General features: G+C 37.9%; 2 protein-coding genes and 1 non-coding gene across 3 annotated transcripts; 1 reads left to right on the forward strand and 2 right to left on the reverse strand.

Moving 5' to 3' along the window:
• Window positions 1-358: 358 nt before the first annotated feature.
• LOC148784629 (uncharacterized) lies at window positions 359-14,138 on the reverse strand. Its single transcript, XM_088876603.1, has 3 exons — window positions 2,971-14,138; window positions 1,015-1,367; window positions 359-927 (listed from the first exon to the last, which is right to left on the reverse strand). The coding sequence occupies exons 1-3, from the start codon at window positions 3,124-3,126 to the stop codon at window positions 846-848; spliced, it is 591 nt and encodes a 196-aa protein (XP_088732729.1). The 5' UTR covers window positions 3,127-14,138; the 3' UTR covers window positions 359-845.
• On the reverse strand, window positions 13,550-13,645 carry LOC148784630 (small nucleolar RNA SNORD96 family). The gene has a single exon (XR_016063489.1). It is a non-coding gene; the product is annotated as a small nucleolar RNA SNORD96 family (small nucleolar RNA).
• A 3,899-nt stretch (window positions 14,139-18,037) lies between the features above and the next one.
• Window positions 18,038-19,426, forward strand: LOC105178794 (uncharacterized). The gene is made up of 2 exons (XM_011102341.2): window positions 18,038-18,808; window positions 18,995-19,426. The coding sequence occupies exons 1-2, from the start codon at window positions 18,038-18,040 to the stop codon at window positions 19,424-19,426; spliced, it is 1,203 nt and encodes a 400-aa protein (XP_011100643.2).
• Window positions 19,427-27,460: the final 8,034 nt, after the last annotated feature.

The raw sequence follows: 27,460 nt of genomic DNA on the forward strand, positions 1-27,460 counted from the left end.
AAAAATAATTATAATGAAAATTGTCATTCTCTATAAATTGCTCGTACTGATCTAATACCGACCAGCACTATTTCACGAAGGGAAATAGAATAGCTGGTCTACTGATCTATCCCCAATACACCAGAAAATGAGTTTAGTAAAATGATAAATTAATATTATTTTTGTTTACAAAAATAATTATAACCAAATTGTCATTCTCATTAAATTGTAACAAAAAGAGTTTAATAAAATGAAGAATTAATATTATTTTTGTTTATAGCAATAATTTTAACAAAAATTGAAATTGTTAGAATACCGTATTTAAAAAATAAAACCTCAAACAAATCATTACCATGAACATTATAATCTATTATTTAAATAAATTTTTTAAAAAAAAAAACTAACATCATACAAGTTTATGAAAAAGAATATTTCAAATGCAGCCCATACAGATTTTTGTTTACTTGCCCAATCTCTCAACCCAAGCATGTTTGTCCTCATCACTCATCAGAAGAATCATTTGATGCCTCATCTTCAACACAAATTGATCTTGCGCTGCAAAGAACAAATCCTGCGGTAGTCCCTCCATTTTTGACAGCGTAAGCATGCATCTTCAATATCATCGTTGGAAATTTTAGCCAGCTTTCGAGTTTTGGCTTCACTGCAAGCCGTTATGGCATCAATTCGATTTGACTGATCACTTTGCCCCCCTTTTTGCTGCACTCCTCTTGTTGCTCTTGGAATTTTCCCGATCTCGGATGAGAGTGGATTACCACTATCCATTGTAGGATAGCTTACATCAACTTCATCATCGTCATTGTTGTCGACAGGAGGCATGGCAGAGGAACGGGCATTATTGTTGGTGGCTACAAAAGCGGAGAACATCTCAGTACATAACTCGAAATGAGGAAGACCCTTCTTTTTCGAGTCAGGCTCTCACGAATTAGCCTGCATAATCATTCATACTTCATTGACGTATGACAAGAAATGATGAATAAATGTTTGAAAATAAAATGAGAAATGTAATACAATTACCGTGATCCATTCAGATCCTCACTGGCAGTCACAGTACACATTGTTGGCTCCCAACCAAAACCAGTCCGTTTGTATACCAAATCATAAAACTTACGCCAAAGCATCCGAAACTTGTTAGCCTTACCTTTAAGTTGCGCAACGGTGTATTGTATTTTATTACGTTCGTACAACTCAACTCCGATTTCACGCCAAATTTGATCACTAAATGTAGATGAGATAAGGTGTCCTTTCTTGTAATGTTCATACATCAATTCAATGAACAAAGACACCTGTGGCATATCCCACCAAGCATCGTCAATTCGTGACCTTGGCTCCGAAGACGTACCGCATGGCTCCTTCCCCTTCCGACTCATCTACCATGTTAAAGTCACAACGTACGTTAATAAAACATCTAAAGTATTAATAGAGTATTACTAAAATATCTACCACATTTGATCCAATGTTTCATTCAAGAATAACAGTTCCTTCATACCGAACACTATGAAATAATTGTCGTAATAAATTGCAAAAATAGCTTCATTCTTATAACTATATTTTCAGAATTTGACAATAGCTTCTCATTAGCTCAACAACAAACATCATTAACAAAAGGACCTAAATAAATGTACAATGCACACTTAGCACACAGCACACATACAAAATCAAGAATGACAAGAACGGGAAAATACACATAAAATATGAGAGAAGAGAAAGTTGCAACAAAGCCAAAACTAAAACCAGCCATCTGATGCTTTCATGAAGTCTCAAATCAATTATGTAAAGAAAACTGAGGTGATAAATCACTAACACCAAGATCTCTATGGATACCAAATCCTCTGAAATTCACAGAGAGAGACGAAGACGGTGGTGTCCAGTTCATTCAATAGACAGAGAAGACTGAGTACATATATAAATAATCACAGAATCACGAACTTCATAGATTATGTTAGTTTCTATACAACCCCTCACTACCTAGTGAAATTGATCTTCAAGTACTTGGTAAGAAGAGCATAATTGCATTTCAGAAATGTCCATCTGGTGAGTTGATTTCAACAAATAAGGGTTCTGTTCTGTACATTAACTTGTTTGTCGTAGATTAAGAACTATAATAATGTGCCCAAAGAATTAAAGTAAACTGAAAGCATTTTGTTTGTTTATGGACAGAGAACAATGGAAGCTTTCATCATCATTTGTGTGAATGAAATAAAGTCATGGTTGTATTTTGGAAAGAAATCTCATTTTGTTCATGCATTTCAAGAACTGTATTACAAACTACTCGCTCCTTCATTATTTATCCTTTGTGTCAATAACTGTCACATGCCCTTTATTTTAAAAAGTTATGCAACAGTTAAATATTAATACCAAATGTAGTACCTATTATACCATTTACACACAACCAAATATATTCCAAATGCAGTACCTATTATACCATTTACACACAACCAAATATGCAACAGTCTAACGCTATTTTTTGTTCCGTGAGAGCTACAAAGATACAACTTCCACAAATCAAAAGCCACAAAATCATGCAACACAAGTTCACTCCAAAAGACTAATCAGGTGACCCAATAGACACACAATCCATTATGAAATAAGAACACTTTGTCCAATTATCTGATGTTCAGCTCTCATTGCTTAACCTTAAAATTAAACAAATAGAATCTCTTAATTGTGGTAATCAATAAATCAGTGAGGGCTACAGAAAGATAACAACACTACTACTACAACCCATTTCCCAAACTGAATACATAATACAGTTCAAATTTTACTCTACTTTCTCAGAGAGCAAGTGAACTCCCCTTTCTTCATCAAACTGACTACAGACCACCACTAACTATGATAACTGTTTTCTGTAAAAAGGCTGAAACCAGTAGCATAAAACTCGGGAGATTCATGCATATGTTACATTCACAAATGGCATAAACACACACCACAAAATCTGCTTAAAATATATATATATATCGGTACAAAGCTCACCTTATTTGGAGTGTCGCGTTTTCTCTTCCGACAAATGACGTCGTTGTTAGAGCCACAGGACTCAACGGCCGAAAAAAATGGATGGATCGGCAGGCGTGCAGAAGTGTCCAGGGAAGAGGAAGAAGGAGGAGAGCTGGTTTTGTTTGAGGCTTCCATTGAAAGGCATGGTTGGGAGATAAAGCAATTTTAATTGATTTGAAACAAGAAAAGACATGATGACAAGATAAGACAAGTATGACCAACCCATGTGACCTATAACTTCAGAAAATTCAAGACTAAAATAGGAATGCTTTCACAATGAAGATGGCTTGACCAAACAAAATTTCAACTATCCAAATAGTGAAAAGTGAAAAAAAATCTCATTGAAAACACAACCAAACGGGCTCTAACATGTCTAAAAATAATGATATTCTTGTTATCTAGATGATATGGCTTGTATGCTTTTTGTCCTTGGACATAACCAATAAACACACATCTAAAGGCTCTAGGATCAGACTTAGATTTATGTGGAAGAGTGTTAGAAGCAAAGCACAAGCAACCATAAGGGTTGAGGTTATCATAGGATGCAGGGGTCTTGTATAGAAGCTCAAAAGGAGATCTCCGGCCGAGTGTGGGTGAAGGAAATTTGTTTATAATGTGTGTTGCTTTAAGAATAGACTCTGTATAGAAACGATTAGGTAGGTGAGACTCAAACATGAGAGCTCTAGCAACCTCCAAAAGGTGTTTATGTTTTCTTTCAATGACTCTGTTTTGTTGTGGTGTGTAGACACAGCTTTTTTCATGAGCTATTTAATGCTTCTATAACAACTCTTCGTAGGAAAGAATGATAAATTCAGACCCATTATCAGTTTGAATGGCCTTAACTTTGATACTGAATTGAGTTAGGGTTTTTGAAAAAAAGAAGATAGAATGTTTGTGGTTTGAGACTTATGGTGCATTAGATACGTCCGAGTCACTCTAGAATAAGCATCAACAATTGTTAGTATATAGTGACAGCCAGACATTGAAGGCTGTTTATAAGGCCCCCATATATCCACATGAATAACGTCAAATGGTTCATAGCATGACTTTTACTAGAGGGAAAAGGCTTTGTTGACTACTTAGCCATAGGATAAACAGAGAAAACATGGTCTTTATTAATTTCTGTAATATTGAGTTCATGAATACGAGTGAGTACAAGAGGATTGGCATGTCCCAAACATTTGTTCCAAACTACATAATTGCTAGAAGCAGTAGAGGTGTTTATAGCAGAGTGAAAAGAATGTTGATGAGAAGCAGCTGAAATGAAAGAACTATTGTCCAAGAGATATAGCTTGCCTATTTGTTTCCCTATAGCCATGATTTCTTTAGTCATCTGGTCCTGCAAAAGGCATGACGAGGTAAGGAACACAAAAGCAACAAGAATAGATTTACATAGTTGTGAAATTGATAGGAGATTATGATGAAATTTGGGAATCAAAAGCGCATTAGTCAAACTGAAGTTAGATGATAATGTGATGTTGCCATGATGAGTTACAAGGGATATGTTGTTATCAAGGAGATGAATTTTTATGGGGCTATGAAGTTTTGTAATTAAATGAAAGAGAGATGCATCATACTCATGTGATTTGTGGCTCGATCTACAATTTAGTTACTAGTGCTAATTTTTTTGAACCATCTCCTTGCACCATCATACCTGCTATTTCAATATCGTGAGCAAGATGCACCCTGCCAGGATCTTGAGGAACTTTGCTCTGTACTATCTGTAAAGCCTCAGCAGATCAGAAATCAAGTCACTTCTCTGTGTATTTGATTTGTTCCCAGAATTCAAAGTTTCAATTGCAGCATAAGCTTTGTTCGTAATTGCACCTTATTTTCTTTGCTCAGTCAAATCTTTGTACGAATTTGGAAATCCATGTAATTTGAAGCATGTTTCTCGATTATGTCTGGGTTTATTGCAGTATTCACAAATCATGTTCCTTTTGTCAACAGGACTTTTCTTCTTCACAAAATTCTTATGCCCTGCATTAAACCTATATTCCGTCCCTCTTGCTTGCATAGCTGAATTCTCACCAACATTTGCGTATTCCAGATTCACAATTCGCTGTCTTTCAACACGTAACACCATTGAGTAAGCCTTGTTTACATTTGTAGAGGATCTAACACTAGAACTTGGCTTCTAATGTTATCATATGGTTCACCCAATCCCATTAAGAATTGCATCAACTGATTAGCTTCAGTTTGGTCTACCTTTGCCTTGTTACACCCTCAAGTGCACATGGGTGGTGGCATCAAACACACCAATTCATCCTACAATTGCTTTAGTTTTGTATAGTAAGTAGTAACACTCAACCTGCCTTATGTCATCGAACTGATCTCTTTTTGAATCTTATACAATAAGGGACCATCACATTCCCCATACCTCGCTTCCAGCTCTATCCAAAGTGTTCACGCTGAAGAAGCATACAGAAAAGCATTTACTATGTCTTCCGTCATAATACTTAAAGTCCGAGTTCTTATAATGGAGGCTGTAATCCACCATTGTTTCAATTCGGTCGATTCCTCATTAGGTTTCAAGCAGGATCCATATATGAATCCTAATGTATGTTTTCCTTCAAAAGCTATGTGAATTGATCTACTCCATGTCAGCCAATTTGTACCATTGAAGGGTGCATATTTCATCACCAAACTTGAAATCTCCAATGACTGATTTCATACAAACACTGGTTCATTTCAAGATCTAACTTCACCAATCAAATTATCACTCGCCATGAATACTTCAGCTATATCAACTGTATGTTGAATCAATGAGTGCAATAAGCAAAAAACAAGAATTTTACTCGATTCAATATGTAGATACCATCATTACGATGTCTCTAATACCATGTTTTAATCCATAGAACAAAATGCAGTGATAGAAAATATCTTGGATGCGATTCTTGTGAAAAAATTATCTTTTCATTGAAGTTATGAAGCTGCAATTGCTCGGTTGTATAAATAACCAACTAACAGACTAGTAACAACTCTGTACGCGTCATCAAATTAATAAGAAAACAAATGCAACAAGGAGAATTACCAAAAATACAAAATGCAGACTACAATCGTCTTCCTCAATTTGCATACTCTGTACTCGAGCCATGTCTGAGGACTTCCTCCATTGCTCCAGCTTGTTCTGCTAACTTTCTTCAGTGCATGTTGTTAACAAATATACAATTGAAGGGGTGCAAAGTAAAAAATATTTGCAATTGAAGCGTGAAAGCAACTTAATTCCAATGTGGAAAATGCCAATTACCCTACAAAATTAAAAATTTTAGAGTTCTTAACATGAACTATAGGTACATCAGAGCACTGCTTTTGGAAAATCATTAGCGAGAAATTTCTATAAGAATTATAAAACATAACTAAAGGATGTTAACATCCCGAATATCAAACATAATTTTTCAATTACCAAGAAAAAATTATGAGCGAGAATCTCGCCATCGCAACAACCTACCGATCAACAGCAACAGACACCAATTCTTTTATTGTAATTCCAGCTTTTTGTTAGAAGATTTTTGTCCCCATTCTATGTAATAGCAATGGATGTTCATTGAGGATTATAATGAAATTATCAAGTTCTTCTTCCTTATCTCTCTGTTCTCTCTGAATTTCCCCACCCCCAATTTTAAATTTTTCTGAATTTTATCTCCAACCGTAACATTTGGCCTTAGAGCCACTCTATCCTTGGACTGCACTGTGAATGCTATTCTCAAAAGAGCCCACCAAATGCATAAGAACCCTGCTCCAAAGCCCCCATTCAGGCCTCAGACCAGGAATGCACCTCCTAAAAACCTTGACTACCCAAAGAGGTTCTTGACAGAAGCTGAAGTGAAAGCTAAGAGGGAAAAGAATTTATGCTACCGCTGTGATGAACCATATGTCCCAGGACATAGGTGCAAGTATAAGCAAGTGTATATGTTTTTAAATGATAAAGAGTACAAAGGAGATGACAAGGAAGATCAAACAAAAACTCCAGCAGTAAAGGAAGGGCATGAGGAGGAAGATGTGTCAGTGTCATTACATGCAATGAGAGGGAGCACCTGCTTCAAAACTCTGAAGGTTTGTGGGAAGGTGAAGGATAAAGACATCCTATTTTGATTGACTCTGGAAGCACACACTGTTTCTTGGATGAGAAAATTACTGGAATTCTTGATCTTAAACTAGAAAGCATTGTGCCTATGACAGTAAGAGTTGCAGATAGAAGTCAAATTGTCAGTGACTTGATGTGGGTTGGGTTCAAGTAGGAGATGCAGGGATATACTTTTACTCACCCTATAAGATTGCTGAAGCTAGGAGGGTATGATTTGGTACTTGGTTGTGACTGGTTGAGCACCTACAACCCCATTGAACTGAATTTCCACAGATTGAGAGTCTCTATATCCTTACCCCAACAAAAGTTAGTTATTGAGACTTTACCTCAAGAGCCTTTAACTAGAACATTGACTACATATTCTCCGACACAGCAATTGAGGAAGGTGGCCCCAGTGGCTAGAGATGGTGTAACAAGGAGCAGTAAAGGGATCAAATACGAGGAAGAAGCCCTTGAAAATACTGAAAATATTGCAGCAGTATGAGGGAGTGTTTGAAGAACCCAAATCCTTGCCACCTGAGAGAAGTATTGAACATGGTATTGAATTGATACCTGAAGCCATCCCAAAGAAGCAACACCCATATAGGTATGTTTATAGGCAGAAGACAGAGATTGAGAGGATTGTTAAAGAAATGCTCAGCAATGGGATTATCAGGCCAAGCCAGAGCTCTTTTGCCTCCCTAGTGCTATTGGTCAAAAAGAAAGATGGTGGGTGGGGACTATGTGTGGATTAGAAGTATCTCAACCAACTCACAGTTAAGCACAATTTCCCTATACCTGTAATTAATGAACTTCTGGATGAATTTCATGGTTCTAAGTACTTCACTAAAATTGATTTGATATCTAGCTATTTCCAAATAAGGATGAAGAGGGAGCACATTCTCAAAACTAGCTTTATTACTCATAGTGGGCATAATGAGTTCATGGTTATGCCTTTTGGATTGTGTAATGCACCATCTACTTTCCAAGCCCTTATGAACAACATCTTTGAGTCTTATCTTAGAAAGTTTGTCCTTGTGTTCTTTAATGATATCCTCATCTATAGTAAGACATGGGAAGAGCATTTGGGCCACATAAAGGAGGTTATGGAATCATTGAAGAAACATCAGCTTTATGCTAAGAAAAGCAAATGTTCCTTTGCTCAACTGAAGGTAGAATATAAGGTGTTGCTATTGACCCTAAAAAAATATAAAGTATGATCAACTAGCCTATCCCTACAACTACTAAGGCACTCAAGGGATTTTTGGGGCTTACAGGATACTATAGGAAGTTCATTAAGAACTATGAAATTATCAGCAAGCCACTAACAGCCTTGTTGAAGAATGATGCTTTTAAATGGATTGAAGAGGCAGAAATGGCCTTCAATCAGCTGAAGAAAGTTATGACAACAGCACCTGTTTTAGCCATGCCAGACTTTTCTCAACCATTCACAGTGGAGACTGATGCATGTGGCAATGGTATTAGGGTAGTACTCATGCAGCCCATAGCATATCATAGCAAGGCCCTAGCTCCAAGGAATCTGGGCCTATCCAGGGGAGTCACTTTATTATCAAAACTGATCAAAGAAACCTCAAGTATATACTAGATCAGAGGATTGAATCAGTAATGCAGTAGAAGGGGGTAACCAAATTGCTTGGTTTGAGCTATGAAGTGCAGTATAAAAAGGGGAAGGACTGCTGCTGATGCTCTTTCTAGGATAACAACATCCAACAAAGAAGCCAACTTGGAAGCTGTCACTACTACCCACATTCCAGTTTGGATGCAAGAAGTGCAGAATAATTATGAGCGGAACACCTTGTTCCAAACCATCCTTCAAGCAAAGGTGGGATCCCTCTTCTTACCCTGATTATAACCTTGAAACTGGAATTCTTAAGTGATCAAGTCTTTGCATGATGCCACAATATCAGAGGGTTAAATCCCTCTTCTACTGGCCTACCATGAGAAGTGATATTGAGACATGGGTCAAGGAACGCGAAATATGTCAGAGAGCAAAGCATGAACACCTACCTTATCCAAGCCTGTTGCAACCTCTACCTATTCCAGACCAAGCATGGTCTTGCATTTCTATGGATTTCATTGAAGGGCTCCCAAATTCTAAAGGCAATGATTCTATCTTGGTGGTGGTTGACAGACTAAGTACTCACATTTCATAGCTCTCAAGCACCCTTATACTGCCACTACAATTGCTAAGGTATTCTTTAATCATATCTATAAATTGCACGGGCTACCTGTGAGCATAGTGAAAGACAGAGACAAGATTTTCACAAGCAAGTTTTGGAAGGAGCAGTTTACTTTGTCAGGAGTCTCCTTAGACATGTCCTCAGCTTACCATCCTCAAAGTGATGGTCAAACTGAGAGAGTGAATCAGTGTTTGGAAAGTTATTTAAGGTGCATGTGTTATCAAAGGCCTAAGAAGTGGGCTTAGTGGTTAACTCTCGTAGAGTTTTGGTACAACACCAACTTCCATTCGGGGCTAAAGACAACACCATTTCAGGCACTATATGAATACCCTCCCCAACAATTTGTCCATTGGACCATACTTGCAAAGCCATCACTCAGGGATAGATGAATTGATGCAGGAAAGGGTAAAAACTCAACAAAAAAGAACAGAAAGAGAATTCGAGGTGGGGGATGAAGTTTCCTGAAGCTTCAGCCATATAAGAAAACCTCAATATCCCTCAGAAAAAAGCTTAAACTCTCTGCTAAGTACTATGGCCCCTACAAGGTTGTGGAACGAATTGGAAAAGTAGCTTATAAGCTGGAACTTCCTCAAGGCTGAAAAATACATCCAGTCTTTCATGTCTTACTGTTAAAGAAGAAAATAGGAGCTAAATAGTTCCCTTCAATGAACTTACCAGAGCTCGAGGATGAGGTGTTCAAAATTTACCCAACAGCTATTCTTGCTAGGCGTCTGATTCCCTGAAACAACACAGGAGTTCCTCAAGTGTTGATCCAATAGGCTCATTCTTCCCCAGATCAAGCAACCTGGGAGGATTACTATGAAGTGGCAGCTCGATTTTCTAAGTTTTTTCCTTAAGGACAAGGATCTCAAAAAGGGAAGGGTAATGTCGCGTTTTCAACTGGAAATGCAACTGTTGAAGGTGACTGTCGGATCTGCGAGTTTAAAGAGGACCATGCGATTAAAGATGGGGTTAAATTGGGCCAAAATTGGATTGCCCTAGCTTGAAACGTCGTCGTCTGAGGAAGATTAGGGCTGCGATTTGGAGTTTTTTGTCTGAAGACTACATAAATTGACGAACCAAAAGAGGCAACGTGTCGAGCTGAAGAGCATGCTTGACCGAGAAAAACAACAGCTACTGTCTTTTGTGTCCTTGTGGGAAAGAAGAGTACCAATGGGAGAAGAGCAAGGACGAGTTGCAATGTTCCTTTTTCTGCAATTCTTTAATTGTAATTCTAACTTTTTCCGGGAAAGGTAAGTTGCATTAAGTAAAAAAATAAAGAAAGAAAATAAAACAATTCGATCAACCAGCGGTGTTTCCCTTGACAGGCCAAGGGACACGCCTCAGTCGAAATAAAGCACGTGTACTGATCGATCTAGGCAAGATGATGCTATGCATTCGCTTTCTAGTATCCTCGACTATTACTAACATTATGGTGGTAGGTGTTCATTTCGTGTATTTAAGTCGTCTGAGATTGCTCTCCTTCCAAATAAGGTTAACACATGATGTAATGTTTGTATTCCAGTCTCCGATCTCAGTATATGACTCTGAGATGTATCTTCTGCATCATCTAGCAATTGTAGAGCATCAAACGTATACACGGCAATTGCCTTACCCTTTTGCTCACGACCCAGCCTTCTTCCACGAGGACGCTCTCGTCCCTCTCTTTGGTTGTCCTCCTCTTGGGTCGACAGCTTATGCTCTCGTCTCTTTCGCTGGTTGTCCACCCCTTAGGTCAATGGTATTCTCTCTTGGTCTTCCTCGCTCGGAAGCTCTCGTCTCTCTCTGTTTGTCCATTCCTTGAGTCGGCTGCATGGGTGGTGGCCTTGCAGGTATCGGTTTAGGAACATAAATAGAGACCGGTGGTTTAGCTGGGTTGGACGACTTGATCAACGCACAAACCTTTGCCGTATGTCCTAGCGTCATACAACTTGTACATTTAGGAGGTAACCACTCATATTCAACATCAATTTTGCATGGTATTTCTCCTCCTTCCTCTTTAGGCATCATGATAATAATATGCTTTGGTAATTTGGAACTCACATCTAGCATCACGCATACACGAGCGAAGTCCAATCTCGTGCATGCTCTCGTGATCGCATCTGGATATAGGGGTCTGCCTAATCCACTCGCCATCGTGCTAAGACCTTCAACCGTCTACAGTTCAACCGGCAAATGTCTCAATCTTATCCAAACTGGAACTTGCGTATGTTTGAGTTTTCGCATTGCCATTCTCGATTCCCACTTTTGGAGTACAATTGGTTGCCTCTGAAACAACCACGGTTCTCCTTCAATTGCTTCTTCCATATATGCAACTGTCTTGAATTGAAAGAAGTAAAATCCCTTTGAGGTGGCCTTAACCACCCGTAAACCAAGCCAAGCGGACAAGGCGAACTTTTGGACATGATAAAAATATGGTTGCTTTCCTAGAAAGTAACCAACCGCAGTGGATTCCCTTTGCCTAGCTTCGTTTTGTATAGAAATCCATCGTAGGTCGGATGAATGAGTCTTACGAGATGAATTATTGAACGCATCAGCAATCTTGTCATCCACAACTGGATCTGAGCTTGTTTGCAACGGAATGTTCCCTATAAATAAGCCGATATAAATAGAGTTTGTCTCATAATTTTGTCTAGCTCCGAATCCACCACTATTACCATCCTTGACCATGTCAACACTATCTTCGTCGTTGTCCATGTCAACATTAACTGCATGGTTGACCAACTCAATGTTGATCTCATCATTGTTGACTGAGTCACCTTTGACCACATCAACACAAGTCTCCTTCCTATCTGCAACACTTTTGACCACGTTATTAGTGAATAGGTCAACATTGACCGAATCGACCCCCATCTCATCAACAATTGCTACATGATCAAAGTTTAATACGAAGTCAGCTACTTTTCCTCCTCCAACCGGCGAATTAGTCGAAACCGGATTCGGACAATTTGACGTCATTTCTGTAATCTCCATTCGATGGCAGGACACTCCTCATAGACGGCCGTAAAATCCTTGGCAAAAACAGCGTGGTTGTTGCCCCCTTGGATGGTGCGAAGCAGCACGTCATTGCTTCGTCCCCAAATCATTCCGTCCATTTGTTTTTCAAGTCACGCACCCCTTTCAAAGCTTATTTATCGCCATCATCAATAACCGTATGTGCAAGTTTTAAAAATTCAAGCATGTTGAAGGATATCAAACCGTGTTTGCCATGAATTGGCTTTGCACTTAGGTCTGGATGGTGCCTCACAAGTCGAAAAGTCACCGTTAGCCATCTTTTGGAGGAGTTCAATCCTCATGCTCAACATACAGCTATCCTCCATCGTCGGAATCATGCATACCACTTCCTCTGTCTCTTGAAGCTGCGCTCCAAATCCACACACCAAACCTTCGACGCTCCCCTCATCACTTTCTCCATCCTCTCCAATATCATCATCGATCGTAGAACCATCACCAATTCAAAGTAGAACCTCAAATTTGTGTGTAAAAGATGGTGTGCTAATTGTGAAAGAAGCAAGAGAGAATTGTAGGAGTCCATCTCAAGAGAGAATTTGTTTTGCGCTTTGTAATTCCAACTTTTTGTTAGAAGATTTTTGTCTCCATTTTATGTAACAGCAATGGATGTTCATTGAGGATTATGAATGAAATTATCAAGTTATTCTTCCTCATCTCTCTGTTCTCTCTGAATTTGCCCACCCCCAATTCAAAATTTTTCTGAATTTTATCTCCAACCGTAACACAAACAAAAGTAAAATGATTCTACAGAGCAAATAACAGTTACTAACTTGTAGAAGACCATTATCGTGGGTGAATAACTCTTATTAAATTGCAACAATCTCATTGATAGGCGTGGTGATACCACAAAAATCCTAGAATGATCAATTAAGTGTTAAAACAATGAATTCACAACATATGCAGTTCAATTGTATCAGGTTAATGCCGAAGAGAAAACCAGTTCGAAAACCTATTTCTCTACAATTGGGTGTATATGCAGCATAACATAGTAAAAAATAAAAAAAGAAGCTAGCAAAGCTTAGTGATTCGGATTATAATATGAGCCACAACGTGGATAGCCTTTCCTCTGATGTTAAAGAGAAGAGACTCGAAAGACGAAAGGAAGCTCAATCACTATAGCTTATGATTAATGTTAAGTGCTGCCAGCTTATTCAAACAGCACTGGACCGTCCATAAGCACAGTTCACTCAACAAATCTACGTCATTAATAAAACATCAAATCTTCAACACTTTGGATAGGAAAAAATAATAAAGTGAAAAGTAGAAAATCAGAACAGGTAAGCCTCAGAATTGCAGAATATCAGCAAGGCCGTCTTTCGAAGGCCATTCAGCCCCGAAAGATGGTGTAATTTTGAAGTGATTTCTTCACAGGCCAAAACAAAACTCAAAAATCAGAAATGTGAAAATATTTGATTTAACAGAAATAGGAATGTATTTCTCATGGCCAATCCCAAGAGATCATAGCAGAATCTGCTAAACAAGGCGATAGGATATGAGATCGCCCCATTACCTTCGGAAATCTCGAAAAGAAATCTCAACGAAGACGGAGGGCTTGCTTTAGCGACGATTTTCACTCTTGAGTCATACGAACACCGATCGAAGCCCGTCCCAATTCTGTGTTAATCGTCGCGAATATCTACGTAAAAATGAGTAGCAAATGACAATTCAATTGTAGCCGCTCTGTGTGTGTTACTCACTGTGCTATGGGGACGGCAGATTCTCCAAAAACCCTAACTCTTACAACTTCGCACTGCGATGGGAAGAATGCGAAGACGGTATTTATAGAATCAGCTGACTCGCTTTTAGCCGTTGGATTAGATCCTGAGATCCATGTCGTTTCTTTTGTGGTGCCTCCGCACTGCGGCCGAACCCTAATCACTAGTAAAACAGTGAATAAAAAGGAGATGACCTAAAAACTAATAAATAATTATGTTTTAACCCCCCAAAAAATGTAATTTGCAATCAAGGACATGGTCTATACAATACAAGAAGGTTCTTGCATATTAATGTGTAAAAGCATATATTTGTTAACGAAGCCTAACTCAGTTGGTGAAATTGAGTTCTCAAAGGTCATAGGTATAAATCCCGCCTTATATGTGAAATGTTATGTCTACTGAGTAGGTGTGTTGTTTCTACTTAATAGTAGGTATTGGTTCTACTGTAATAATAGGTGTTGGTTGAATTTAAATTATTCGATATTATTGGTTAGAGTATGATTGTTGTAATGTTCTTTGTTAAATATCGAATAAGAATTATTGTAATAAATTTATTTCGATTAATAATGGCTCTTAGTTCAGAAGAACAAAACACATATATTTAACATTTTATTTATATATTTTATTCGACGGTGAGTTTATTGGGATATCCATGTAGCTATTAATAAGTAATTTACAAAGTCTATGAAGACTAAATAACATTTAAATTAAATTAAATATCATAATATATTGTACATAAATAAGTAATTTTGGTGCATATAAATCAAATTATTTTGCATTTAGAGGGTATTTGGCTAAACTTATTTAAAAAATCTTATAAGCTCATATATTATTTTGTAAAATATTTTTAAAACTTGTTATTTGAAAATATGTTCGTGTTTGAATAAAATAAGATTCCGAACTTTATAAGACGTTATTAATGATAAATTTATAATTAATTTAAAAAAAAATTATTAAGATGTTAAAAATAAGTTGGCAAATCATTACTTTTCCACAAAAAAAATTGCCAAACATTTTTTAGTTTCTTATTAGCACACAAACATCTATAAGATATTTAAAAAAAAGGGGTAATTACACTCCAATCCTCTGAGATTTGATTTAATTACATATAGACATTTTTTATACTTTTGATGTAACTATAGGGAAAATATTAAAATCTTATAGTAACAACTCTTGATCATTAGTTGGGCTCACGATTCAATTTTTGTTTAAATTTAATTATTATAATATAATTTATCTCTATTAATAATTTCGGTTTACTAATAATAATTACTTAGTAACTATTATTTTTAATTATAATATTATAAAAAAATTAGTAAATGAAGATGACTGCTTTGGAATCTTCCCTCCTAAAATTTTACTACTATAAATATTATTTTGATTGATATCTTGGTATCGAATGGTATGGGAGCCATGCAACTCTTCAATATATTCATATGAAGAGATTTAAAATTTGGGAACTTTGACATGTAATAAGTTTGCTTTCTTGAATCCTATTGCCGCAATATCATTGGCTGTTTCGAGAGAGCAAAATATAAATATCTAACAATATCGATAAATTCATTACAAGGATGAATTATGGAGCCTCCTTGTCAGGGAATAATCAAGAAATTTCAAATATAATCAGCACAAGGGAAATGCTATGGGAAGATAAAGATCTACTAAACCTCCAAAAATCAGTACCAAAGATACTTATAAGAAATCACTCATAGATTTTAAATCTGCATATACTATAAAAACTGAAGAACGAATCCTACCACTAGTTTAGATAAAAAAAAAAAACTCTCACCACAAGAAGACAAGACATATATTACAACTAATATTGCAACGGAATTAATTTCATAGCTAATGAGATGGACTAACAATGAACATTCCATAGCAAATTGTGTATTAAAATTATTCAAAAAAATAAGATATGTAGGCGATAAAATGACTGTTAATATTTTAATTTTGGAGATGGACTAACAATGGATATTTTGTAGCAAATTCTGTATTAAAAATATTCAATAAAAATTAGGTACATAGGCAATGAAATTACTACAAATATTGCAGCAAAGTGTGCATTAGTTGATTTTTTGTTGCTTAAGTTCTGTTGCCAATTTCTATTGCTAGTGCAACAAATTAGCTACAAAGTTTTCCCTAAGGAATAATTTAAAAATAAAAACTATGGAGTATCTTATTTACAAAATGAACTATAAAATTATCGTAGTTCTGGAAATAAAACTTGCTTTGAAGTCTCATTTGCAATGGAAATAAAAATAACTACGAATATTTTGTTGCTCTAGTAATGAATATATCGCTAAAGAAATTCTATTTCTATAGTAACGATACTGCTACAGAATTTTGGTGAAAAAATTGCTACATAATTTTTGTAGCTATGTTGAAAATTAATTGCTACAAAATGTTCATTTCTATTGCGGCAATATTGGCTACAAATTGTTTGTTACTATGTGATACCCGATCGTACATGGATTATGAACTAATAAGATAAACAATATATAAGCATAGGGAAAAGAACTCAAGTGCATCAATTGAATGTGTTTTCATGAGTAATTGGATTTTAGAATGCACTCGAGTGGTCTCGGAAGCAATTCGCATCCAATAGGCTCGTGGGCCCGAGGCACGACAAAATGGTATCAGAGCCAACCGCCTGGAAAAGTCGGAAACTAAGTGCATTAAGAGATCAAGTGCTGCGTTCATGGGAGCGGGCTTGGGCCATGACACTGTGAATATAGCAGTATAAATTTTGTATTTAAAATTATAAAAAAGTATTAGATATTTGCAAGGGATATTTCATCATTACTGAAAAATTAACTACAAACCTACCTAGATTATATACCTACAGTAACAACTACAGGAATCCGTAGCAACAAAACCTACAAACTAATGTTGTTTTCTTATTTGGCTATGATATACATTAATAAAAAATACATATAAAATGGTAAGGGTAAAATAGTAATTGGACAGGTAAGAGACACACCATAAGCAAATACAACCTAGCACACCGTATAATTGCCAATACCACTATAAATACCAAAATACTAATTTTTTAATGTCAAGTTACTATTCATTGACAAGACCTCTCATTCTTGGGAATTACACATTTTTTGCGGAAATTATATTTCACCTGGTGTAAAATTCCGTCGTGGTAAAATCCCGATTTATTCCCTAGCAAAAAAACCTCGACCACATCATTGGCGCCGTCTGTGGGAAAATTTACCTCGACGTTGAGCATGCAGACCAGGTCCCGAGCTCGTGACGTGCACGATCTAGACGCCATCCAAGAAGCCCAGGCAAACGGAATGGAGCAGAACCCCCCTGGTGAACAATCAGTTCCTCAGGAGGCGACCCCCCTGACTCACCAGCAGATACCCTTCAATGGGGGGAGTCCCCTCGTCCCATCAGAAATCTCCGGCTGTACCCCCAACCGGAGTATTCCCCCCGGAGATCCCCCCCAAGAGCCGATGATTCAGCTAACACAGGAGGCTTTACTAGCCTTGATTCGAGATGCGTCCACACGAGCTGCGGCTCAAGCCGTGGCCCAATTTGTGGCGCAACAACCAGTAAACCCGCCCCCTCCTTCCCCTCGCAGAAGTCGAGAACTATCCTCGGCTCCCGAGGAGGAGGAGCAGAGGCGAGAGGAAGTAAACAGTCGGATTTCTAGACCTGAAGTAGCACAAACTCACGACCGGAATCTCCCTCACTGAGAATCTTCCGCCCCCCCACCAACGCGGGGAGCCGAAGATTCCTACTTGCCTTTGGCTGTGGTGCCTCCGAGACGAAGCCCATTTGCCTCCCATATTCTAGCCGAGGCGCTCCCAGCCGGTCTCAAGGTGTCGAATTTACCAGAATATGACGGGGCAAGAGACCCACAGGAACACTTAGACAAGTTCTATGCCAAGATTGACTGGTATGATCTGAGTGATGCCGCGTACTGTAAAGTCTTCCGCACTACACTTTCGAAGCGTGCGTTAGCTTGGTTCAACCAACTGCCCGCTGGAACTATTTCCAGCCTCGAGCAGTTAGTTCAGCATTTTTTGCACCATTTCTCAATGAACAAAAAGATCCCGAAAACAGCGGCATACCTGTTCACTGTTCGCCAGAGAGAAGGCGAGACCCTGAGAGACTTCATGCAAAAATTCGTAGATGCTGTTCATGAGGTCCCTCACGTCAATCAAGAGTTGTTAGCTAGTATCGTCCAGCAGAATCTACAACCGGGAAGATTCAAGGAATCTATAGCCGGTAAACCCCCTAGCACTATGGAGGACTTGATTGTGCGTTCACAGAAATACATCCGCGTAGAGGAGTCGAACGCGATGGATCCTTCCTTCAACAACAAGAGGAAGGGTCGGAAGGAAGAGAAAGAGCCGAAGAAGAAGGAGGAACGCAAACATGTACCTCCAGCTGGTTTCGCCTGCTACACCCCTTTGAATGCCCCCAGAGGAGAGATATTAGTCGTGGTCGAGCGGCAGGGACTGATCAATCAATGGCCGAAAAAGATGAAGGACAATCCTAAGAGGTTCAAATCCGACAAATACTGTCGTTTCCATCGAGACAGAGGCCACACTACGGAGGAGTGCCACCATTTGAAAAATGAGATCGAAAAGTTGATCCAAAGAGGATATTTAAAAGAATATGTCAATCAGGAACCGAAGCACCAACCTCGGGACTCAACCTCCAAACAAGCCGGGAACGGCGACAACCTCCCCACGGCAGGGGTCATCGCCGTGATTTCGGGTGGCCCCGCTGGGGGCGACTCGGCCAATGCTAGAAGGGCCCTCACTCGAGCAGCTAGGGGGAGTCACGCGCAAACCCCTATCCAAGTTCACACAATCAGATCGCTGCAAGAGGATGAGATTTCATTCGGCCAACGGGACTTAGACCCTACGAGGAATTAGAACAATGACGCCCTGGTCATCTCCGCCACAATATCTAACTTCTGGGTCAAGAAAATCTTGGTGGATAGTGGAAGTTCCGCTGATATTATATTCTACGATGCATATGTCCAGTTAGGGATTGATAATGCACAACTTCGGAAGGTCAATACTCCTCTCACGGGTTTCAGCGGGGACATGATCCAACCAATGGGGGAGGTGATGCTGCCACTATCCCTCGGCTCTCTTCCAAAAAGATCCACGAAATTAGTGAAGTTCCTCGTGGTGAAAGCCCCATCCGCTTACAACGTCATCTTGGGAAGACCGAGCCTGAACCTCTTCCGAGCAATAGTATCTACCTACCACCTGAAGTTGAAATTCCCCACTCCTGACGGCGTGGGGGAAGCGATAAGGGACCAAAGAATGGCGAGGGAGTGCTATATGAATACACTTAAAAGATCTCGTGAGAAGACGGATGAGGCGACCGATGGAAAAATGAAGAAAAAAATGACCGACGGGAGACAAGGGACAACGAACCCCCCAGAGGAGTACGTGGGCGCACCTTAGGGGAAAAGAGAGTCGAAGCCGTGGAAGAGCTGAAAGTGATCCATCTCTCCGAAGATGGTGAGAAGACCGTAAAAATAGGCACGGAAATGTGTCGGCCTACTGAAGAGAGTTTAACGCGATTTTTGGTAGAAAATGAGGAGGTGTTTGCATGGAGCATGACGGAATTCTATGGAATCCCACCCAACGTCATCACTCACCAGCTCAACGTAAACCCTGAAGCAAAACCCGTGAAGCAAAAGAAAAGGATTTTCGGACTGGAGAGAAGTCAAGCAATACAAACGGAGGTGGATAAACTGTTGGAAGCGAAGCACATACGCCCGGTGCAATATCCGGAGTGGTTGGCTAACGTCGTCCTGGTCCCGAAGCCAAACGGAAAGTGGCGTCTCTGCATTGACTTCACCAATCTGAATAAGGCATGCCCAAAGGACCCATTCCCCCTACCGCGCATCGATTTGCTGGTTGACTCAACCTCCGGGTATGAAATGTTAAGTTTTCTTGACGCATATCAAGGATACAACCAAATTTCGTTGGCGCCCGAAGATCAAGAGAAGACGAGCTTTGTCACTGACCAAGGTATCTTCTGTTACAATGTCATGCCGTTCGGCTTGAAGAATGCCGGAGCAACGTATCAACGGCTCGTCAACGACATGTTCAAAAACTAGATAGGTCGGAACATGGAGGTATACATAGACGACATGCTGGTTAAGAGTGTCAAAGAACAAGATCACGTCAAAGATCTGAAAGAGTGTTTCCAAATCCTAAGAGCTTTTGGCATGAAGTTGAATCCCGCCAAGTGTACTTTTGGGGTGCAAGGTGGAAAATTCCTCGGTTACATGATCTCCGAGAGAGGTATAGAGGCGAACCCCGAGAAAATTAGCGCTATCATGAATATGCGCCCTCCCAAGTCAATCAAAGAGGTGCAAAAGCTCGCCGGAAAACTGGCTTCCCTAAATAGATTCATCTCGCGGTCTGCGGATAAGGGACTACATTTCTTCAAAATACTTCGCGGTGCGACAAAATTTGAGTGGGACAAATCTAGCCAAGAAGCATTTGATGCGCTGAAGAGGTATTTATCTTCGGAGCCTCGAGCTGGGAGGGGGGTCTCCTCCTCCCAGCCCGAGGCACGACCTCGAGCTGGAGGCGGGAACTCGCCCCCCATCCGCGAGGCCGCGCCTCGACCAAGCGGCGGGGCGTGCCCCTCCCCCCACCTTCGCCTTGCCCTCCCTTCCTCCGGGCGTGTCGTCACCCGTCGACTACTCTCGCATTCACCCTCTCCACTCCACATCTCAATCGAAGAAGCAACAAACAAGCAAGTGCACCAAATGAAAAGATAAGCAAAAATTTAACTAAGGAAGTTACCTTTGCTAGCCATGTGGAGAGGTTTGGAGATAGGGAGGCAAATGAAATGAAGGAAAATGCAAGAAAAAAGAGTAAGTATGTGAAGGGAGACAATTAATAGCCCTCAACCACCCACCCACTCCCATTTATTACTTGTACTTAGCCTTCTTTGGTGTTTACTCTCGCACAAAATATTCACCCAGCAGGTGCGTATTCCGTCCGAGAGTGGGGGGCTGTATGATATACATTAATAAAAAATACATATAAAATGGTAAGGGTAAAATAGTAATTGGACAGGTAAGAGACACACCATAAGCAAATACAACCTAGCACACCGTATAATTGCCAATACCACTATAAATACCAAAATACTAATTTTTTAATGTCAAGTTACTATTCATTGACAAGACCTCTCATTCTTGGGAATTACACATTTTTTGCGAAAATTATATTTCACCTGGTGTAAAATTCCGTCGTGGTAAAATCCCGATTTATTCAGTAGCAAAAAAACCTCGACCACATCAGGCTACAAGCGTTGATTCTGTTCATCTTTCAGTCCAATATCTCGATTGGGAGATCCTCTAATGACTAACACACCATCACTAAAAGGATGTGGTGATTTCGTGCTAGCAAAACCACCACAGAATAGGGGTGGCAGATGAGTCGAGCCGGCTCGCGAGCTCGGCGAGCCGGCTCGACTTTGAGCTCGACTCGAGCTCGAAAAATTCGAGCTCGAGTCGAGCCAGCTCGAGCTCGAGCTCATATTTGGCTGTTCACCAGCTCGCGAGCTGGTGAATATTTTTTTATTTTTCTTATATATTTTTTTATTTTTGAATTTTTTATATATTTAATTTTATATTTAATATTTGATTAGTTTTATAATTAAAATTGACCATATATTATAATTATTAATCAATATCATACATTTTATTTTTTAGATACTAATAAATTGTGGTACTTTTATTTATACATTTAATCTTTATATAAAAATAAATTTAATCAACAACTTAGTAAATTATAATTTTTTTATAATTAAAATTATTATTTAATATGACATATATAAACTTTATGTTATATTTTAATATATATTTGTTTTACGTTATATTTTTCTTAAATTGACAATTAATTCACTTATAATTTTTTATTATTTATAAATTTATGTCAAGATTTAGTAATTCCTATGAATTAATCTAAAAATTATAATAATAATAATAATAACAACAACAATAATAATAATATGATGATGATGGTGGTGGTGGTTGAACAATTCTAATTATTATTTTATTATATATATAATGAGATTAAAAAATTTAATCAATAAGTACGGTATCTTAAAATCTGGGCACCTGATTCATACGAAATTTAAATATATACAAGATTGTGCCCATTAGATCATATCCGACGGTATGATTTAAAATCACATGGCCTGATTCAATGATACACCGTCTTGAATGATTACTCTTATGTTCCGAGTACGATATCTCAACATCCGTATATCCAATAAATCTAAAACTTTACCAAATGTATTTTTTTGTAAGTTTTATCATATCTAACGGTCAGATCTGAATTTTGATGGCCCGATTAACCCATATTTTTTCAACAATGTAAGATGATAGTTACATCAATGTTATACTAACATTTATAAATATATAAATTTTGCAAATTAATGACATATATTAATTTCAACTATATCTATGTAAAAATTTGATTATTCGATTTCATTATTTAAAATAATAATAATAATGATGATGATGATGATGGTTGAACAATTCTAATTATTATTTTATTATATATATAATGAGATTAAAAAGTTTAATCAATAATTATGAAATTTTAAAATTCAGGCACCCGATTCATACGAAATTCAAATATATACAAGACTGTGTCAATTAGATCACATCAGACGGTATGATTTAAATCATATCAGACGGTATGAACATAATTAACTATATCTATGTAAAATTTTATGATTCGATCTCATAATTTAAAGCAATAATAATAATAATAATGATGATGATGATTCGAGCTGTCGAGCTTGGCGAGCTCGAGTTGAGCTCATCGGCTCGAGTTTGAGCTCGAGAAACCGAGCTCGAGCTCGAGCTTGACCTCGGCCAGCTCGTCGAGCTCGAGCTTGACCTCGGCCAGCTCGTCGAGCTTGAGCTCGAGCTCGACAAAAATGGTCGAGCTCGACTCGAGCTCGACTCGTTGACAGGCCTACCACAGAAGCACAAGAACCAATAATGTTATTGATAAATGTTTGATCCTTGAATTTTCTTTTTCAAATCTCTAAGATTTTGAGCGAGTTTTTTTGGAGAGGAGAGAGAGTGAAAAATGTGAGGATGTGTGTAAATGCAACAAGTTGGTCGGCTAGGCATGTTAGGATGGCTTATATATGACCTAGCAAGACTCCAACAACCAACCTTACCCAACCAAACCTAATGGCCAAATTTTGTGCTCCATCTAGGGCTCAAATTCAGCCACACCTCATCCCAAGGAGGAGTGTGACTCCTCCTTGACCTATCCAAAGTCTAGGGCTTGTATTTCAATGTATCGAGCTTAATTAATTAAAATTAAATTAAGCCCACGTCAAATGGACTTTAATTGAACCTAGTTTAATAACAAGCCCATCATTAAAATTAAAATCCCTTAATTCGATTAAGAGATCCAAGCCTTTTTATCTCTCCATCAATTTATAAATCCAATTCATAAATTGGACGAAGCCCAATAAAATCAAGCCAATAATTGTAAATACTAACTTAAAATTCTAATTAATCCAATAAACTAAATTTCAAGTCATCCATCCAATGGATTGGTCTAAATAAATGATCTAATCATTTATTCCCTCCAAGAATTAAATTTAATCCAATCAAGTTAATTCAATTCTTTTGAAATTAATTCCATCCCATTACAATGGCAGGGTGTGACTATTTAGGTTCACCCTCAACTAGACTTTAGCGTATTTTTAATATAATTAATTAAATTAGATTAAATTAAATTAAATTAAATTTATTATTTTCGATTATCTCATAACCAAAAATAGCCCGTTACCATGTGTGGTTATTTAGCTACATTCCATGATATTAGAGACTAGGTAATATAGATGACATCCAGGTAACTGAATTCATATGAGTAAGGTCCTTCAATCAACCATCTCCTAGCCTTAGTCTAGCGCATGGAATTGGATGTCGGTTCCCATCCTGGAATAGACATTTAGACTTAATAACTAGAGACCACCAATTTACCCTACTGAATTGTCATGGGAAAACCTATCCCACTTATTCAGTCACTATGGCCATAGATTTTTAAGAAACATGTCTCATAGCGTATAAGTGATGTTACTATCACGATACTCATAGGGGATGGATTTTTTTTTGGAATACACCGTCCTCACCACACACTCTGACTGCACTAGATAATGCTTATAACCTTCGTATCTTTCCATGCAGACATTGCTTGCCAGATCTAAGCTACAGCCATCATATGCATGTGACTGCCATTGTTCATCAAGTCCGAGAACTATTCTCGTACTATCGGAGCCAGAAATCCCAATTATACCAACCAAGCCTTAGGAGGCTTCCATATGACAATTCCTACGACTTAGTTTAGTTAATTGACTACCTTGCCAACCAACCTACTAAAACTATATAGACAACTTATGTCTCTTACCAATGAAACACGGTTGCAGTATTTAGTGCAAGCCTCTATTGGACATTCGATGCCCTATCTTAAGGTCATCGACTTGGAACATTTTAGACCAATCCAAGGGATTGGTTTCAAGGCCGCCAAATAATGCGCACCCCAAACCCTTGGATTTATTCGTTTGGTCTGTGGGCTTTGTTATGCAGTTAAGGATATTAACAAAATAAAAAACACAACAAAGCACACTGCCAATTATTGAATATTATTTTTATTCAAAATTATAATATTATATTACATCAAAATTATCAAATACAGTTTACAAAAGCCCAATCTGATTGGCTTTGTGGCCACCTATTTTAACACATAGAAAATTTAGAAATTGATCAAATTAAACATCCTAATGGATCTGTAGGAGCCAAGTTCTTTCAACAAAATTCTTTAAAAATCAATACAAACTTTTACTCTCATCATGTTACCCCTTCTAGACATTCAACCTTAGAAACTATTAGACCTAATATCTTTGAGCATCCCTCCTTGTATTGAAAATTCTTGTACTTTCAGTTTAGAGATCTATTTTGAGTAAGTTTTCTCTATATTATTCTTATTTTTAGCACTTATTCATATATTTTCAAATTTATTGTTTTGATATTTTCTTTCAAGATCATTAAAATTCCTTATGTGGGTTCAATAATGGTGTTAATATTCAACTTCATTTTGATTGTGATGTCCTGGTACAAAATTATTATTAAAAATAAAAATATATTAAATACTTAACTAATTTTTAATCACAAAATTTACATACAAATAAAAGAAAAAATGTAATCAAATTGTAGCTCCATTATTTTGCTGTCTTCAACACCATCTTGGCACTTAGATTAATGAAAGTAGCTTGGCTTTCTTGGGATTCTTGTTGTATATGAATTTGTTGTCATGCACGTGCTTGTGGCCAGTGATGGGAGTGGATCGGCCTAAAAAGTGCGAAAAATAAAAAAATATAATTAAACATACAATTAAATCCCGATCAAGGGATGTACCCTTGATCTTTTTCTGGACGTTTGGTCTACAATAAAAACAAGAAGGCCAAGAATCACAAGAAAATAAGATAAGAGGTACAAAAAACTTAAATAGAAGTTTTACCCTTGTCGTTTTCTCGCATGGCTACAAACATTGGTTCCCCTCCATTTTTGATTCCGCTCATGATGATATCTCGATTTGGAGATCCTCCAAAGAATGACACACCACCACTAAAGGATGTGGAGGTTTCGTGCTAGCAAAACCTCCATAGATGAGCAAAGAATCAATAACGATATTGATTAATGATGGATCCTTAGTTCCTCTTTCGATCTCTAAGATTTTGAGAGGGTTGTTTGGAGAGAAAATTAGAGAGAAATTTCGTTGGTATGTGTGTGTGCAGTAGCTGCTGGTCGGCTATGAGGGTTTTAAGGTGTTTTACATGTGACCTAGTCACAAGATACCAAGAAGTCTTGAACTAGCAAAACTCCTACAACCAACTAATACCTCTAGGCCAAGTTGTGGCCGAATTTTGTGCATCCTAGGGCACAAATTCAGCCAAACCACACCCAAGGAGGATTTTTGGCTCCTTAACATACAAGGTAAAACAAAAACCTTGGACTTGTATTTTAATGAATCGGACTTGTTTAATTAAAATTAAACCAAGCGTACGTCTAATGAACTTCAAATTAAACCTAGTTTAATTTATAAGCCCAACATTATAATATCTTTTAATCCAATTAAAGGATCAAGGTCTTTTATTATCTTTCTTTTAATTTATAAATTCTATTTATAAATAAGACCAAGCCCGATAAAATTATTTCAATAAATTCAAGTGGCCAACTTAAAATTCTAATTAATCCAATTAAGTAAAGTTTAAGTCATCCATCCAATGGATTGGTCTAAATAAATGGTCTAATCATTTATTCTCTCTAAGAATTAATTTAATTTAATTTAATTAATCCAACGCTTTTAAAATTAATTTCATCCCATTATAATGGTAGGGCGTGACTCTTTGGGTTCACCCTCAGCTAGACTTGAGCTTGTGTGACCAACACAACTAATAAAATCTAATTTAATTAATTATTTTTTATTATCCCATAACCAAAAACAACCTGTTACCATCGGTGACTGTCTAACAACAGTCCATGGCACTAGAGATCTTTAGGCTCTGAATCCATACGATTTAGACTCGGAATCCATACAGGTACGATCCTACTGTCAACTGTTTCCCAACCTTAGTCTAGGGTATGAAATTTTGCATCGATTCTCATCCTTGACTAAGCGACTATGCTTAAAACTTGAGATGCGTGTTCTGTAATGATCATTGTAGGAAATCCTTTCCCACTCGATCAATCACTATGCCTATAAACTTGAAGAGTCTAAACCATCTGAAAGCGCATAGAGCTGTCATATACTGACTGGAGACAGAATCTATCTTGGAATCCACAATCCTCACTAATATTCCGATTGCGCTGGACAAAACTTATGATGACCATGTCTTGCACCATAGTCGTTGCTTACCAGATCCAAGATGCAGTCTTCGCATGCACGCGACTACCATGATTCCTCAAGTTGGAGCACTAATCTCGTACTATGGGAATTAAGAATCCCAATCATACTGATGCCTTAAGAGGCTTCCGTATGATGATTTTCATGAGTCAGTTCAGTCGACTACCTTACCAACCAACCCACCCACTAAAACTGCACACGAATTATGTCTCCTGCCGATGGAACATGATTGTCGTACTTACTCCAAGTCTCTCTAGGACCCTTGATGCCCTATCTCAAGGACCTCGACTTGGAATATTTCAAATCAAACCTCACGAGTTGATTGCATGGCTGCCAACCTATACGCAGCCCAACTCCATGGGGTTTACCTTTCAGTCAGTAAGCATTTAATTCGTTATGACATTGAAACTTCGTTCAATATCAGTGGTAAGAACAATGAAACACACTGCCAACTTGATGAATTCTTACCATATTCATCAATTTAATATTATTTGATAAAGATTGGAGAATGACAAATAGTCAATCCAATTGGCT

The sequence above is a fragment of the Sesamum indicum genome, linkage group LG12, assembly GCF_026168435.1.
Source record: "Sesamum indicum cultivar Baizhima isolate 11 linkage group LG12, ASM2616843v1, whole genome shotgun sequence".
In the NCBI taxonomy this organism is placed as follows: Eukaryota; Viridiplantae; Streptophyta; class Magnoliopsida; order Lamiales; family Pedaliaceae; genus Sesamum; species Sesamum indicum.